General features: G+C 42.3%; 1 protein-coding gene across 7 annotated transcripts in view; it reads left to right on the forward strand.

Annotated features, from left to right (window-relative positions):
- The window catches only part of ehbp1 (EH domain binding protein 1), a 162570-nt gene that overhangs the window by 85943 nt on the left and 58658 nt on the right, over nucleotides 1-17969 (forward strand). For 6 of the 7 annotated variants that reach the window (XM_050071704.1, XM_050071707.1, XM_050071709.1 and 3 more), the window contains 3 exons: nucleotides 2256-3050; nucleotides 5148-5189; nucleotides 5567-5713. In XM_050071704.1, coding sequence (XP_049927661.1) covers nucleotides 2256-3050; nucleotides 5148-5189; nucleotides 5567-5713 — 984 coding nt within the window. The remainder of the gene's footprint in view (nucleotides 1-2255; nucleotides 3051-5147; nucleotides 5190-5566; nucleotides 5714-17969) is intronic. The other variant, XM_050071708.1, reaches the window with a different exon arrangement.

Consider the following 17969-nt stretch of genomic DNA (forward strand, 5'->3'; position numbering starts at 1 on the left):
TGAGCTGTGTCCAGAATCACTTCCTTGTTCACTTTTCACATTACAAACAATAGATGACTCTGTGGTTAGTGGTAAGATGAGATTTCTTACCCTTATAAAAGATCATGACTCTGCGCCATCACTGAGAGATGTAGTGTTGCATAAAGCTTGATGTAGGGTTTACAGAAGGGGCAAATGTCAGCCCCGCCGCAGATTTCTGCAGTGTAGGTTTTAATTAATAATTCAGCATTGATAGCACCACCACAAAATTAGGCAGATACTGTACATCGTACTTGATCAGACTTGATCTGTGTCGTGCTTGAAGTATTCTTTCCACACTAACTGAGTTAAAAGTCGTTCATTTGGGGGGGGGGGGGTTTCCATCAAATGCAAAGCAGTGCATCATTGTTGAATTTTTGTCAAAAAATTAGTTGTTGCAGACACTACTATGTTTTTGGTAATCTTTAGGGCACTATTTAGTGCATAAAGTTTGCATGTAGAGTTCAGACACTCAAATAAAATTGGGGGGAAGATAGGTTTGTACAATAGTTAGCAAATATCTGTTGTAAAAGCCAATATTTTCTGTCATATTTATAACGTTACAATGCTGGATGTTCATATTAAATGTGGCCAAAGTCTCAAATAATGAAGTAAACTTATGTAAAAGTAATTAAGCTTCAGACTATTCTAAAAACTCTGTTTCCAACATATTTTTTTCTACTTTTGAGACAAGCTGGCATGTACTCATGACTGTTTTCCTTATATGGTCATCTGCTCCAGGAACACAACTGCGAGGACTTATATTACATACACGGCTAGATTTAGCTACATGCTAACGTCAGGGAAATCTGTAATCTGTGGTAATTCTTCCCTGATTTCGGACCATATTCTGCTGAAAAAATGTCCGGTTATGAAGATTCTGGTTTTAACGCTGCTATTGGTGATTTTCATGTTAAAAAATGACGCTATAGTTCATTACAGTTATTGCTTGGCTGCAGTGATGGTGCAGAGACACTGCGTGTGCAGATTTGGAAGACCTGGAAACAATGACCAAGCAGAGCAGACTGGGCTTTTTTGGGAGGTGGGCTTAAAGAGACAGGTGCTAAAACAGAGCATATCAGATAGAGGGTGATTACAGGTGTTACAGAACAGTCAGTATGAGGGAAATAATGTGTTTTAAACATTCAAGCATGTAAGTTTGTTCTAGTAGAAACCTGAAAATGAGCATTATAGTTGATGTAGCTCATCAACCCATCAACCAGATAGTGGTTTTACAACATAGCTCCCAAAAGGTATCGAATGAATGCAAAGCAAGAACATAATAAAAAAAAAATCATACATGCTCCATAAACCCCTTGTAGATAAATAAAGGTTAGAGAATGTGCAGGGGGAAGAAAGAGAAGGACAGGGCTGAAAAAGAGCAAGCAGGCTCTTCAAAACAATCCTTGGGGTAAGTAAAGGTAAAAAAACGGAGAAGGGTTTGGAAGCCAGAGAGGGAGACGGAGAGAAAGAGGGAGAGATTGATAGACTGGGGAGATCTACGGAGGCAGTGAAACAAACGAGTGCTGCAACAGGTTGGAATTAGATCAACACTATCAAGCAGCCCAGATACAAGCTGTGATACCTGGGAGAGATGGATGGGGAGGTTGTGTGTGTGTGTGTGTGTGTGTGTGTGTGTGTGTGTGTGTGTGTGCGCTGTTAATCTATTTATTTACCTGTCATTGGCTGCGATAATGGTTTTCATCCCTTCTCTCTCTCTGTCTCTCTGTCTCAGTCTATCTGGTGATGGGGGATTGGGTTTCGTGTGTCGCTTGATAATCAAACCTGTATTTTCTCATCAGACTCTAATCAGACCAATTACACGCGTGACGGAGAGCGTGGGCAGGTTGATGTAGGGGAGCGATAAGGACACACACACACATTCACTCTCACACACACACACTTTGGGATTAAGCGCTCTGTCTTGGGGTATCTGCGTCTCTTATCGGGGACAACCATCCCTGACATGACCTGTCAGCAGTCATGCCAAAGGTGTCTCTCACTCACAAACACACATGAGCACATACACACATGGATCATGCATGCAATGCACCAAATACAACCAGTGTCTGACAACCAGACTTCTCCTGTCTCATCAACCATTGTCACCCTTCCATCCCATCCATTTTTCAAACAGTAAACTATTTATTTCCTCTGATTTTGCAGGTAGGCATGACGACATGACAATAGTTCTGTTGTATGAATCTGAAACTGAAAGCTTATGTCTCTTTTGGCAGGCATATGATGGCTTCGCGAGCCTGGGTATCTCCCGTCTTCTGGAACCATCGGACATGGTGCTGCTGGCCATTCCTGACAAGCTAACAGTAATGACCTACCTGTACCAGATCCGGGCCCACTTCTCCGGTGAGGAGCTCAACGTGGTGCAGATAGAGGCCAACAGCAGTCGCAGCACCTACAAGGTGGGCGACTTTGAAACCGACACAAACGCCTCCATAGGCCAGGACAAGTTCTATGCTGAGCTCAACGACGTGCAGCACCGTCAGGCTAACTCTGAGCCTGCTGAGTCTGCTGGTGGTGTTAACACTGAATCTAATGGCACTAAAGCCACAGAGGAAGAGGCGATGGAGCCGGGTGGGAAGGCTGAAGTAGGAGCGGTTAGTGTGCCAGCAGCAGGGCCTTTACAGGCGCCTGTCCCATCGCTGCGCACAGCATTATCCGCCTCAGCAACAGACTCAACCCACATGACACCATCAAGCTCTGAGGATAGAGGGAACCTCCTTAAAGCCAACACTTTAGACCTTAGTGAGTTACCGCAGAGAGTGGAGAGAGAGATGGAGAAGGAAAGACAGCAGAAGGATGAGGTGGGAGAGGAAAGAAGGGAGGGGAGTACAGACCCGGGGTCCCCCACCAGGAGAGGGGCCTCCTCGCCCCACCAGAAACTGGGCTTCTCCTATAACAGGGATGCTGACCTCATCAAGAAGAAGAGGGCCTCCCTGCGTCATTCGGAGTCTGAGCCCGCCTCAGACACCAGCTCACCTCCAGTCAACCACACAGACATGCCTCCCAAACAGGTAAACACCCAGACAAATAACAGCATACAATAATTGTATTTTCAAAACTCTTTTAATGGATATTCCTAAAGTAGAGAAGTACCTGTCTGTCAGAGTGCTTTTTAATTTAGTTAGAGCTGACATCAGTATTTTAACATATTGAATAGTTTATGTTTATTTCTTATATTTGATTAATCACTCTATTTTAATAAAAAAGAAGCCAAGCAGCCCCACTAATTGCAAGGATGTAGAAACAGGAATAGTTTCAGTGTTTTGAATATAGTTAAATGTGTCCTTCAAGGGTCAGTAAGAGATACATTAAATTATCTCGCAGCTAATTATAAATCCTGCACCTGGAACAACCTCTGGGTCCGTCTGTATGATGTAGACTAATTCATGTCTTGCTACTTAAGTCAGGTATTAAGATTCTGACAGCGTTTACATGCAGGTACCTGCCTGGCCCCTAAATGGATTGTTCAGGTTTTTATCCTTGCACCCTGGCTTTGATTGAAACTTTCACTGCTACATCAGTCATAAGACAGAGGATGTAGTGAACACTCATTCCCTCCTGGCACTTGCTAAGCTTCAAATCCCGACCTCGTTGATGCCACTGCAGAGATGACCGTACCGAAATTCTCTCGTTCTGCATTAGATGTTGTCGTCGCCTGTCTCGTTGCCGAGACCCAGACACATCGAGGCCGGGCCCTCAACATGTGGCGACTATAGAAGGCACCCAGGAGAACCCCCTGCTTTGACATTTCATTATATTTTTCATTATATTTCTCATCCCTTCAGTTGATGGCAGTTGGTGCCGTGACTGCTCAGCCGTGGCGACGCTTTGCGCAGAGCACACCTCATCTTGTCTCACACACGCACTGGCACGCACCTTAATGCGTGTGCGCATACAGTCACACACAAACACAAGTTGAATACATTGCAGCCTGCGTTGGTTAACCCCAGATTACCGCTTCCTGTTTACAAGTCAAAAGGTCACAGGGCAGGCGGGGAGGCAGCAGGGGGGTTATGACAGCTATGACACCCCATTTTGATCTGCTGTTATCAAGTTAGCGGGATGCATCCTCGCCTGCACCCGGGCCAGATTTGACTTGTTGAAAGGATAAACATGTTTCAGTGCTGTAAACAGCCTGGTTGTAATGTGCCTCTGTCTAAGCCAAATGTAAAAGCACTGTTTGCCCTCTTTGCACCCCCTTATAATACAGCCAGGATTACCTGGCAGATAAAATTCTAAGCTAGGTATGTTTTGCTTTCTTGTCAAAGCCATCATGCTCTCCACACCACTAGACCCAGACAGGACTGTGAGCCCAGCTCTTAGGTCAGCCATGTAGTGCCAAAGTACAGGTCCTGTATATCATGGGGGATATACCCTGCTCCTATATTTGGAAATGTGGAAGCTGTTTGTATAAAAACTTGCTACTCTAGATAAAAATGTGTTCATTTCCACGGCATGTCAATTGTTTAGACATTTTTGACTAGATTACACAAGTTAATTTGTTAAGAATCATCTATTATAGGGTGTGTGCAGGTCCTTAAGTCTTAAAATGTCTCAAGTTGAGTTTTACAGTGAAGTAGTTTATAGTTCATTTGAATTTGCGAGGTCCAGATTGCCACAAATATTTTACCTAATTTCAAATATCCATTTTTTTTAGTTTCTTTTGTCAAATTTGGTCAAGCTTCTTTGCAAGAAAGTCCACATTTCTGATGTTACAAATCTTTAAAACTACCACTGAACCGAATACACTCTTTTTACCCTGTACTTGCACTTAACCTTTTGGCAAAATGTAATGTAAAGTAATGTTAACTCCAATAACCATATAACTACATAAAACAGACCTTTACTCAGGACTACATATACACTACTTACCCTAAGAAAAAGATGAATGGTCCAAAAATAAGTCTTAAATTTGGTTAAAATTCATCTCAAAAAGGTCTTAAAACATTAAATCTAAGTGTCTGATACCTGTCAACACCAGTCCAAACAATATTATTTGTTGCATTGTGTTAATAAATAATTTAAAACCTGTAATTCTAACTGCATATCTAGAGGTGGTTTTGGTTTTTGGCAACACACTTGGAGCTAACATGTTTTCTCTTTCATAGGAGCCAACACCTGCCCCTGTATCAAGTCCGCCTGCTGAGAAGGTGAGTAAAAAGTTGAGGACTGTAAAAGGAAAAATTATGTGTTTATTCTCATATTTGTACAGTCAAAAAACCTTTGATGTGATATGTGGTGTCTGTAATATGGTTTTGTTGTTTGGTTAAATGTTGTGTTTTGTATTTATGTGTAACGGTGTACGTCCTGCGATGCAAGACAAATTTCAGAAAACATTCTGATAATAAAGTGAAATCCAATCAAATAAACTCGGAAAGAAGAATATAAAGAGAATTTGTGTGCTTACAGGCCTTGTTTTAGTGAGGGAAAGGACACCTTATTTATGACACTTTTTAATTAGAATTGAGCTGTACTGCCATTAGTATTGTTTGATGTCATCACGCTCCTGCTCTGTCGTTGCACACAGAAGGTGCTGTCTCGTCAGGAGGAGCTGAAAGAGAGAGCCAGACTCCTGCTGGAGCAGGCCCGTAGAGATGCTGCAATGAAGGCCGGCAACAAGAATGTCCCCAGCACAGCCGTCACTGCACCAAACAGGGCCACGAACGTCTGCGATGTAAGTCAGAGTGGTGTTTGTGTGTGTGTGTGCATGGAGGGGTTTTTTTCTCTCTGATAGTGTCTGTCACATCTTAAATGACCACGAAATTGACCTCCCTATTTCTTTCCTACCTGAGGCTCAGTTTGGGTCAGCCTGGGTCTCCAGGTTTCTGAGGAGGGGGCAGGTCTGTCTGACCTCTTCTGTGTGTAGTAAGTACAGGCTGTCCTGACTTTGAGTTGTCTGTCCTTGCCTCTTTGTTCCGTGCACTGGAGTGTTGTACAGCATCGCCTCAGTGTGCCGGAACAGCTAATAGAGTGACCACCAGCCTCTTCAAACCCCCTCATGTCACTTCCACAGTTCTCTAGTCGCTGCTCACTACACTTGCAACATGCTGGAAAAGCCTGTCCAAACTGTCTCATCCTCTGGCAGTCCACTTTGTTGAACACTTTATGAAAAGGCTTTGAGAAGGGGAGAAGACTTTTCCTTATTAACTTCTGCTCAGACTCTCTTATGGACTGCTGAACGTCACAACCTGAACATGTCAGAAAGAAAAACCAAAATATGGATGAACTGACTCGCTCCCTCTCCTCTCTTTAAACATTTCTCTCTCCTTGGTCATCTTGACTCTGCACAATTTTTATGACATCCCGACCAAATTTGCTGCCCCCTCAATTTCCCCGAACACTGAGTAAATGTTGTACACAAACACCTGTCAGCAAAAGTACATTCATGGTAAAGGGGGGTGGGAATCACTGTTCCGAAGCAAACTAGACTAGAGAAGACGTGAGTGAAATTGCCAGCTCTGAACCGAGCACGGTCCACTGAACATAATATACTGGGAGGCGGGGGGGCACACTGATGTACCAGGAGTTACCCTGGGAAAGCACTGTTGTCAAATCCTCAGTGACGTTTCCAAATGTTTCCAAGAAAGGAAAATGGGGGGGGGGGGGGCAAGAAAAAAAATATGGTCTTGTGAGAATTGTGACGACAACGGATTTGAGGGTAAAATGAAATAAATACCCTTTGGTAATGAAATATCTAAAAGGCAGCAGCCGCGTGCCCCTGCATTTGCTGCCTGAATCCTTAAAGAGATATATGCCCTTGAATTAGATGGTTTTTACAGAGTGTGTGTTTGTGTGTGTGTGTTTACGTACATAAGCGTGTTGTCAGTGTTTGTCTGTGTGTCGGCATGCAAATGTGTGTGTTGATGTCTGCGTGCAGGCCACAGGAATAACCATTTCGGCATAATCTGAGCAAATAAATGAGGAACTTCCAAGGACTGGTGGCGTTAAAAGTCTTCAGAGAAAGAAAGCAAATTAAAAGAGTTTTTCAAAGCTGTGGCAGTGCCGATATATTTCCTTAGCGACAAAAAAAAGGTCCTCTTCTGTCCCTTGTTGTGCGGCAAGATGGCTGACTTCACTTAGATTAGCTCCTTAAAGTAGCCAACCCGCCGCTCTTTCTCTCTCCCTCTCCTCCTGATTTCCTTACTCATTTCCAAGGACAATTGGTTAATAACCCCCTCACACACACACACGAACACACACACACTGCTCCCATGCATAAAGGAAGGAGGGAACGGAGGAGGGGCGAGAGGAAGATATTGAATTGTTTACACTTTTTTTAATAGAAAACATTGATCAAAGGAATACGACTGGCCTTGAGGCCAATGTGCTGATAATTGTTAGTGATTCAGATTAGATTACTTGATGTCTTGTTTTGATTAGCGCGTGTGTGTGTGTGTGTGTGTGTGTGTGTGTGTCCTCGTGTTATCAGCTGGAGAGGCCCAAGCCTTTCCCATTTAACTCTCCATCCGTCTAAGTAGGTGCTTTGCGGTTTAGCATGCATAAGGTATAATTTAATTCAATTAAAGCAGGCTTCATTCTTGCAGGGAAGTGGCTAATGTGGGGGCAACAGAATGACAGAATGAGAGGAGGGGGCTGCATTAGCTGTTTTGGGGGTGTTGAATTCAAAGCACAAATGACACATCAGTTAGTTTGAGATCTATTAACCAAAATCATGTCTTTTTCAAAGCCGTAGAAATTCTGATTTTCATGTGACAGTGCAATAATCGATCAGTCAAAAAAATACTGAAAGATTTGTTGATAAGAAAGTTGCAAAATAACTGTTAGCTGCAGCGCTAATTCTCTAAACAGAATAAGAGCATCTATTCCAATTGAGACTGGTGGGAAACCTTCTTTGGCTTTAGAAAAAGGGGAATCAGATCTTTACATTGAATATAAAACTCTTGTCCCAAAATTTTCCTGAACAGCAGTTGGTGAGAAAGCTGGACTCACAAAGTCTGGTCCCTTTGCAAATTAGAGGCGTCCCCAACTAAGAATTTACACTGTCAGGTCTGTTTCGTCAAGTGATAGTCTGAACGTTTCTTTGTTTGTTTGCTTGTTATGTTTGTTTCTCATTGATCCATATTCTCATTTGCAACATTAGTCTCCTTTTTTTCCACACCAGACAAATGAACCAAAACTCCCAATTACATTTAACAATTTGTCTTCCTCACTTGGCATAAGACCTTATTCTGTAGTAAGACTTGTCCATCCAGCACCTTTTGGTATAGAGGTGCGGCGCTGTCCGTAGTACTGATAGGGAGCGGAAGAGATGGAAAGACATACAGACAGAGCATGTCATTTAGTTTGCTTCCTACTTGCTTTCTGTGGTTGTAAATGAACTTTTGACTTTCTCTTACAGGGAGAGGGAAAGAGAGAAATGCAAGCCTCAAGCTGATTTTTATGGAGCCGTTCACAAGTTCGAAAAAATATTTTTACTCTGTGAGCGCCATGTTCTAACATGAGTGCTCTGATTATGAAAAATTTACATCAAAATAGTTAATATATCATGATTTATTGGGTGAAACCAAGTAATTCTATGTAAAATCAGACATTCAGCACCCCTGTGTAGCCTAGTCGGAATGATCCTTTCATAACTTTATAACTACATTTTCCTACAACTGCAATGATTCGGCTGTAAGACTGGCAATCGAATTGTTAAATAATTAGCTATCCAGGGTCACCCCTTTCAAACAGTCAAAGGAAGGTGCAACAGATACATATTACAGGGGGAAAAGCATTAGGGTATCTTCTCTACCGTTGCAGTCATTGCTCAGTCTAAATGCTCACACTAAATGTGAGAAAATAAAAACATAAACCGACTGTATGACAACATTTGTAGCACCACACTGTATGATAACATTTAAAGGTCTGTACAATTTGTTGTTGAATGTAGCTCGATGCAGACCAACATGTTAGATACTTGTTTTGTGTGTGTGTGTGTGTGTGTGTGTGTGTGTGTGTGTGTGTGTGTGTGTGTGTGTGTGTGTGTGTGTGTGTGTGTGTGTGTAGCCCTGTTCTCTTGACCTATGCTCTCCCTCCTGCCATCCCTAATTGTAGCCCACAGTGACTGGTTCTTTCATCTAAGGTCACAGGTTCAGTTTTCTCTCTTCCTCTCCCTCCCTGTCTTCTCAGTCACTTTCTCTCTGTCTCTCTCTTTGTGTTCATTTATTGTTTTTAATGCTGTTTTCTTTGTTTTTTCACTGGCTTGTCTTTTTCTCTGTCTTTAAGTATTTCTCTGCCACATCTTGTCCTTCTGTTCTCTCTATCCTGTGTTGCTGTCTGTCCTCCTCTCACTGGTCCTTGATGGACCAGCACTTCTACTGATAGTTTTGAGCCCATCACCTCCTCCTTGTAGGTGTCTTGTAATGTTATAATGTCACAACCCCCCTACTCACACAGCAGATAGTGGGTAATTAATAAGCTGTCCTAAAAACATCTAGGCCAAGGACTTTGTTCTCTTGTTTTATCCTTACTGCAGACGCCCCAATTTTTATTTGTCTTTCTTTAGCTCTTTTAGTCTTTCCCACTGTTATTATTTTAATGGAGAAGCGTGTGTGTGCATGTCTGTGTGTGTGTCTGTGTCTATTCGCTTCAGGTCTTCTCATCCATTAGCAGATGAGAACAGTAATTTCACACCGGCCTGGCCAGGCTAATTATCAGGATCCACACTAGGTTTGGGAGAAGTGTGTGTCTGTGTGCATGTGGACACACAAGGGTGTGCTCCTGTGTGTGTGTTTCTTTGCAAAATTATGTGTGTGCAGTTATATAGCACCTGTGCACTTTTGCATTTTATTGAGCGTGTGTGTGTGTGTGTGTGTGTGTGTGTGTGTGTGTGTGTGTGTGTGAGAGTGATTGTGTGGTATGCGTTCCAAAGTGCACGCAAATGCCTTGGTGTTTTCCAGGTAAGAGAGTTCCCCTGCTCACTGACTCGTTGTGATTCCTATAATTGGGTCCCGTTTGATTTTTGCCGACCAGCACCCCCCTCCTCCGTCGCCCCCCTTTCCTCCTCCTTAGAAGTGGAGGGGACTCCTGGGTCTCTGCTGTTGTGACCTGTGGGTGTTGTCATCCACTCCCATCTGCTGTCTGTCCTCTGATCCTGACTTGACTGCATTCATGTCCTCATTTTCTCCTCTCCTCCTTTTCTCTCTTTCATTTGTGTCACTGGTGACCAAAACAAAGCCCTCTGGCTGAACCTCGGCATTCCTAAAGGTTCCCGAAAATGAGAAGTTATTCTGACGGTGCTGTATTTCATCCAAGTGATTATAACAAATATGTTACATTGGTAACAAGTTAGCTGTTTCCTGGCTGTTGGCCTTAAAGGCGGATACCCACCAAACGAACATCAAATAACCAGTTGTGACGAAGGCTGACTGTTGTGTTGTCTCATGTCGCCTGTTGCCAAGAAGTTCCACATGAACACACTGTAAGTTGACAGCCAACAACAGCCAACTAGCATGTACGTTCTGCACCTGTGTGAGAGGAAATAACTCTCCATACCAGCAGGTAGCGGCAGTCTGTAATTATTTAAAAAGGAATGTCAGACGACCACCAGGACGGATTCAAGAAGCTAGTTAGCCAATTAGCACAAAAATAACATGACCTGATATTAAAAGAACAAATGATTTTACCGTGCGCTAGCAAACAATAACACAAACAGTTACGAACCATTTGTGCTAAAGAGCTCACTGGCTAAAAACATAATCTTACCTAAAACATCAAGTTTGGTTGAGTGATTTTGCTTACTAACGGGCTCAGACGGCTCAGATGCTAATTCAACATGCTGAATCTGCTGAAAAACAGCCTACACGGGCCAAGTAGTGCCAACAATGCTGGACACACCGTAAGAACTAGGGCGACAGACACTCACCGACTGTGTCAGGGCCCTAATGTGAGTGTGGACAGCGTACTACATGTCATAGTTTTCATGATCCAGAAGCTCACACTTTTAGCTCAGATTAGCTCAAATCGCAACTGAGAAAGTATTTTGTCTGTAGTAAATGCTAGTAAGTGAGTACTACTTACTCCTCTATCAATAGACTGAGAAAATGCCTGTAATCTAACATAATCCTGTACACATTTGATAATCGTACACCTCCAGAATACAAATATTCTAATTGCAGCATATTTGTGTTTGGAGAAAAAAAGGTTTAATCCATAATTGAAAAGGCCACCAGTGAAGAGCTGCCTTTGCAGCATATAAAAAATGTCTATTTTGAAAATGCAAATATGGTCTTGTGCGCTCTCCTTTTTTGTCCACACTTTGTCCTTTACTCCCCCCCTCCTCCTCCTCCTCCTCCTCCTCCTGTTCTCTCTCCTTTTCAACTTTCTCCCAGCAGTAATAGTTTTTTCTCCAGGTCTCATTTTAATGTGGCTGCCGTCCCTTTCTTCTTCCAGCTCTCCCTTTTTTTCCTCTTCTCTTCTTCCTCGTCCTCCGTCACCCCCCCCCCCCTCCTTTTCTCCTGCTCTCTCTCTTCTTTTTGAAGAATCTGCCCCTAATGAAACTAAATAGTTTGGTGGGCAGTTTCTTTGGACTGTGTGTGTGTGCTTGTGTTGGAGTGTGTGGGTATGTGTCGTGGCTGAATTGGCTGGAGTTGAGATCAAAGGCAGTCTCTAAATTGAGTGTGTGTGCGTGCGTGTGCGTGTGTGTGTGTTAACGAGCAAGAGAAAGACAGCTCTCTCAATTGCATCACAAGAGCTGATCAAGCCATCAGAGAGGAAAGCTGTAACACACACACACACACACACACACACACACACACACACACACACACACACACACACTTGCATACCTCATGTACCTCATGTACCTCTCTTTCTTTCTTCTTCTCTTCTCTCTTTGTCACGTTATCACATGCCTCATGTTCACGTTTGACCAAGTGGAAGTGTCAAATGTTTTTCATGTCCACTCTGTAGCCCCGGTCTCTCTCTGTCTCTCTGTAGTCCTCAGGCAAGGAATGCTTAATGTTCATTGCGTATGAAATTACAGTAATCCCACTACTTTACTAAATGCTTTAAGAATTTGTTTTGGCTGGAGTCGAAAGTTGAAATTACTCTATCAGTGTGTGCACATTTGTGAGATAGAGTTTAACATTGATTTGATTTTTAAATGCATTCACAGGTGTATGAATGTGTGTGCGCGCATACATGTCATAGCCATGATATTCAGGCTTCTTAATAGCTTCTTTGCATATGACGTTATACGTCGGTGCACTGTCCAGATGGAGGGCAGGCAACTGGAGGCAAAGACTACCAACACTGCACAAATTTCAATTTTCAATTTTATTTATAAAGCCAAATATCACAAATCACACTTTGCCTCAGAGGGCTTTACAGCGTACAACATCCCTCTGTCCTTGGACCCTCACAGCGGATTAGGAAAAACAAATAAAAAAAAACTTAAACAGGGGGAAAAAAGGGTGGAAATCTCAGGAAGAGCAACTGAGGAGGGAGCCTTCTTCCAGGGCAGACAGTCGTACAATAGATGTTGTGTGTAAGGAACAGGTCAACATAATAAATCTACAGTTATCCATATGACAAAATGATACATTGAGACAGAGAAATGCACGACAAATAGCTATGACAATAGCTATGATAACATTCATTTTAGTAATGATATTATAATATGATAATAGTATTTTGGTAGTAAATATGCTATACGTATATATTAATATGTGATAGTATATGCATATGACAATAATAATCATATCTGTACAATAATAGTAGAAGTATGACTAATAATAATAGTAGTAATAGTAGGCATCAGGCAGGACCACGGCAGCAGCACAACCACGATCCAGGTGTCATTGCGATTCGAGGGAACCTGCGAGACAGTGGAGCACAAAGGCTGCGGAAAAGAAGCCAAGTTAGTGATATGCAGTAATAGGACATGGATGTTAGCAAAATGTCTATTATTTGTGCTGTTTACGGCTGTTCCAGTCGATCGAATTGGGTAAAAACAAAGGCCACTTTAAGTCCAAAAATGAATGGATGGAAAGTTAGAGGTGTTTATGTTGCCTCGTCAGGTCCAGAAGATTTGCATCCCTGGTACCTATGGTACTGTAGAAAAACAAGTAGCATTATATTTTCAGAATTTTGGCATCAATTAGTTACTGAATTATTGGTGCTGGTGCCATCTCTATCACATATTGCACCTGACTACTTATCAACAGTCTGTGTGCTTTTTAAAAAGGTGGGAACTTATTTCATAGTGAAGCCCTTCAAACACACTGACTGCCCCTTTCTTGCTTGTAAAGGTTCATGTTTGGTTACAGGTTACTGTGGTTTTTTTGTCACCCATCGTCACAAAATTCAGCTCATGTTCTCCGTCTCTTTCTTCCTACCTCTCTTCCTCTCTCTGTGTCTCCCTCACCAGTAATTATCCTGTCTGTTTAAAGGGCAAAACCTTCCCATCTTACTCACCTGTCGCAGCTACAAGCTCCTCTGACTTTTGTGTGTGTTGAGTTGTCCCCATGTTTCACTCTACCTGTTCTACCTGTCCTACAGTACAGGCGCCCTTGTTCAGCACACACACACACACACACACACACACACACACACACAGTGCTGAGAACAAATGTGATACTGCTGTTTCACAGAACCTCAGAAGTCAAACACACACAAATTTATTTGCTCAAAAAATGTCAGCCTCATATCACACACACACACCTTTGTTCTGTGAATTCGTGACACACATTCAGTATATCAATATTTGTGTTATTCTTACAAACACAAACAATTTCATCTGTAAATTACATTCTCTTTGAAGTGTTTGCCGCTGTGTCTTTTATATGCCGTAGTGTCAAAATAAGTACATAGCATGGATCAATGCAGTGGCCATTAATAGAACCTTCACACCCAGGATACTAAACAGGATAACACACAACACCTTACAACACAAATGATGCTACAGTGAAATACAATAAAACATCTTAATGAAAAGCACCTAATCATTTAATACCCTCTTTATTCAGAACACTTTTTTAAAACTTGAATTCAGAATAATCCCAGTCACACGTGCACGACACAAACAAATACAAGCACACACTCGGTCACAACCCCACACCACAGAAACATGACACCTCTGCACAAAAAACATGCGACCATTCAGACACACACACTTATATTGAAACCATCACACATACACACACTGACACACAGGTACACAGCCCGCACTTTCACACCACTTCCACGCTGACATCTCACAGATTTATATTTATGTACATATAACACACACACTCACACACACAGACCCCTATCATGGGCACGCACCCGTCGAATCATAATTAGGCCGTGTCCTGGTTCTTTGATAGCCATGTACAGTGGCTCTTCTTTAATTCTTTATCAAATGCATTGATCGCTGTGGGCCTCGCACGCCCATTGATCCGCGCACTCTGTCTGGAGCCAGCCGATAAGCTGCCCCCCACCCCCCACCCCCTGTCTCACTCTCTCACTCTGGCTCTTGCTCTCTCTCTTTTTCCAAAATTTGAGCAATAAGGGGTTTTGAATGTAATGGATTTCTAAATTTGATGCATGTAATATTTTTAAATATGTTCATATTAAATTAATTGTGATACCTTGTGCTATAATCACAGTACACCAATATTTGAGTCAAGCCTCTGCAGTCGGTTTCAGACTGAAGACCACATTTCCCATAAGCCCCACAGCTTCCTGCCACAAATAATATGTTGCTATTTGTTCATCTCTCCTACTTTAATATCAATCCTTTTACCAAACCTGATTCGAACCTGGGGTGGGGAGCCCCTCTGTGCAGAGTTTGCATGTTCTCCCCGTTTCAGCGTGGGTTTTCACCGAGTACCACAGCTTCCTCCTACAGTCCAAAGACATGCAGGTTAATTGGTGACTCTGAATTACTTGTAGGTGTGTTAGGTGTCTATGTGTTAGCCCTGTGATAGTCTGGTGACCTGTCCAGGGTGTACCCCGCCTCTTGCCCAATGTCAGCTGGGATAGGCTCCAGCCTAAGTTTGGAATATCAAGAGGATGATAAGTCAGTTTATTTATAGAGCACAATTGAAAATAACAAAGTGGGTTGTGTAGTTGTTTACTATGTGTTGGTCGTTGTGGTAGGATGGCTTTAAATGACGTTCTCCCTGCATTTGCATCATGTCTGGATCATCATTCTGGCATTTCAAACAATGTTTTCGAGGGTGTGATTACACAGCTATGTGATTGGTTGTGTGTGTGTGTGTGTGTGTGTGTGTGTGTGTGTGTGTGTGTGCCTGGACAAGATAGAGACCTAAAGCACCTCTTGACTGTGAATTAGCCTGTCATGACAAATGTCTGGAGCTGCATGACTGGCTGCCAGACTGGCTGGCTATCTGGGAGGTTGGCAAACCCTTTTAGATAGTGATTGTGTGTGTATCCCTGTGTGTGTGTGTTTGTGTGGCATCACTCTGTGCCCACGCCAGGTCTCTGTACATGACCAGTGGTGCGTGCCCTCCCTCCCTCTTTCTCCTCACCCAGAAAAGAGCAACCAAGGCGACAACCTGCTCCCCCTGCTCAAAAAGAGCTTCCAGAGCGGAGAGGGGTCCTCACCCCGACGCCAAGCCCACAGAGGAGCCCTCTGTCTCAGCTTCGCACTCAACCGTTTAGCCTCTCTTCCCCTGGAGGTTCCCAGCAGTCAATGGGAGACACAGTACACAATTGTTCTTGCTGTCGCCATTTAAAAAGGAAAAGTCTCTTCTCCTCTTGAGTCTCCATTCTTAAAGTAGTGCTACCCACTGACCACCAGCTGACACGCTTTCTCTCCTCCCGGCTTTGATCATGTAACGGCTGGTTGGGTTTGTGCGTCTGCTTCTTTTTCAAAGTTGTGTCCCTATGGTCTTTACATCCACTGGTTGTTAGTGTCCTGTGCTGCCAAATTAAAAGACTGTGTGTGTTTATATTCCCTATTACATGAAATATCCATCGCCACTTTCCAAGATAGAAATAGTGAGCGTCATCATCACTTTTGTTTTAGCCACTAGATGGCATTTTATCACCACTCCATCAACAACTCCTACCTGTAAACAAAAAAAGTTCTGACATATTGTGTTCTTACAGAACAAAGAGTTGTAATTGGGATGTCAGTGTTAGCAACAGTTGGATGACAGACATCATATCTCAATAGGTCCGACAAAGAGATGGAGTTTTAACGTACCTTTGATGATGTATGGAAGCAACACCCTTGTGGACACTTTTTCTGCATAGTTTCCAACACTTCCAAAGTGTTTTTTAGTTTGATAATGAAAACCCAAACATTTGTTGCACCTCAACTTTTCCTTTCAGTTCCTAAAGTTGACTCTGTTATACCTTTATGATACATCTACAAAGGACAGATAGTCTAGTTTTAACAGATTGAAAATAACACATGCACACAAGTGTACTTAACCACAGAAAGACTGGATCCTAGATTATGTCACACATCGTTCTATACACAACAAAAAGCCTCTCCTCTCTCCTCTCTCCTCTCTCCTCGTCTCTCCTTCCAAACACATTCTCATATTTTTTAATCAGCGGCTCTGTAGCTGACCGAGCTAGGAGTTAGTCAGATGCATTTTTCTATAGTGTTAATCCTAGCCTCTGGATAGGCAATTTCCCATTTCCTGTCCCCAAAATGGCCGACAACAATAATGCAGTGGGATGTTTTGGAGTGTGTTGGGGCCAGAGCTGTATGTGTGTGTATATATACATACGTATATATGCACCCAGGCACACTAAATTGGTAGTTGTATCCATATCTGTAAAGGCCAGATTGGATATCAGAACTAGTCCATAGCCGGAAGGCCATCAGCGACATTACTGGTTATCATATTGCATTTGTAAAAGCAGGGAGACACCTGCATAGAAAACAGCTATAAAGTAGAAAGTGAGGATTGAAGGAAAGAAATACTGGAAGAAAACAACACAGCAAATATAAAGAAGGAAAGACAAAATAAATCTTTGTGTCATGGCATATTGGTGCAATCCAGCAATACTGTTGCAGGCATCTGACTCAGTGATTAGTACCCTACTTTAGTCAGTCAAAGTCAGTCAGGGACTTGAACAGAAAATGCAGAATGAGTTCTACCAACTCAGAGAAACTAATTGACTCCCAAAACCTCACCACCTTTTTTTTTTTGTTTACCACTGACCCTCCTCCTAACTCATCTTGATGTCGTCTTGCAGTTGACCTCTAAATCCACGGTCTCCCAAATTAAATCATCCACCTTTTCACTACAGATCATTGCATAGTATTTTTTTGCAATTACTCTAAGGGCGGCATCTGTACAACACTTGGATCTAGGGCACTGTGCATTATCTTAGGGTGTATAGAGCTGGGGATGATGTATGCTACTTGTAGTTTTAAGACAATTTTTTCCCAAGCAAGGCAAATCTTTTTTCTAATCTACAGTCCATTCAAACATGTTTTTTCTTGCTGTGCACTGCTCCCTGTTCTCTGGCTAATTTCTCTCTACTTTAAGACCTGCAATGGCTGAAGAAACCAACGCCCATCCTGTTTGTACCAATTTTTAACCTACTTCTAAGCTTCTGTTTTATTTAAGATTTTTTTTTTTTTTTTAATAAAAATTGTGTCTAAATAATAATAGTATCATAAGGAGCATCTGTTTATGGTGTTCCACAGGGTTCAATCTTAGGTCCTCTCTTGTTGTCCATTTGCATCATGTTTTAGGTCTCATAAATGTAATAAAAAATTGAATTTCCACTGTTATTCTGATGATAAAAAAACACTACGTTGGTATATTTGTGGTTAAAATCTTGTAATCCTTAGCCTGTTTATTGGATATTAATGCCAGTGTCCTACAGCTAAGATAATCAAAGTGTGTGTAATGAATTTATTTGGCCCCTAAAGTTCTGTCAGCCACCTAAAATTGTGCCTTGAAGCGTTCTCTTTTGATAAAATCTTTTTTCTCAACAGTTGACATTTAATTGTT

The sequence above is a fragment of the Epinephelus moara genome, chromosome 19 (genome assembly GCF_006386435.1).
Source record: "Epinephelus moara isolate mb chromosome 19, YSFRI_EMoa_1.0, whole genome shotgun sequence".
Lineage (NCBI taxonomy): Eukaryota > Metazoa > Chordata > Actinopteri > Perciformes > Serranidae > Epinephelus > Epinephelus moara.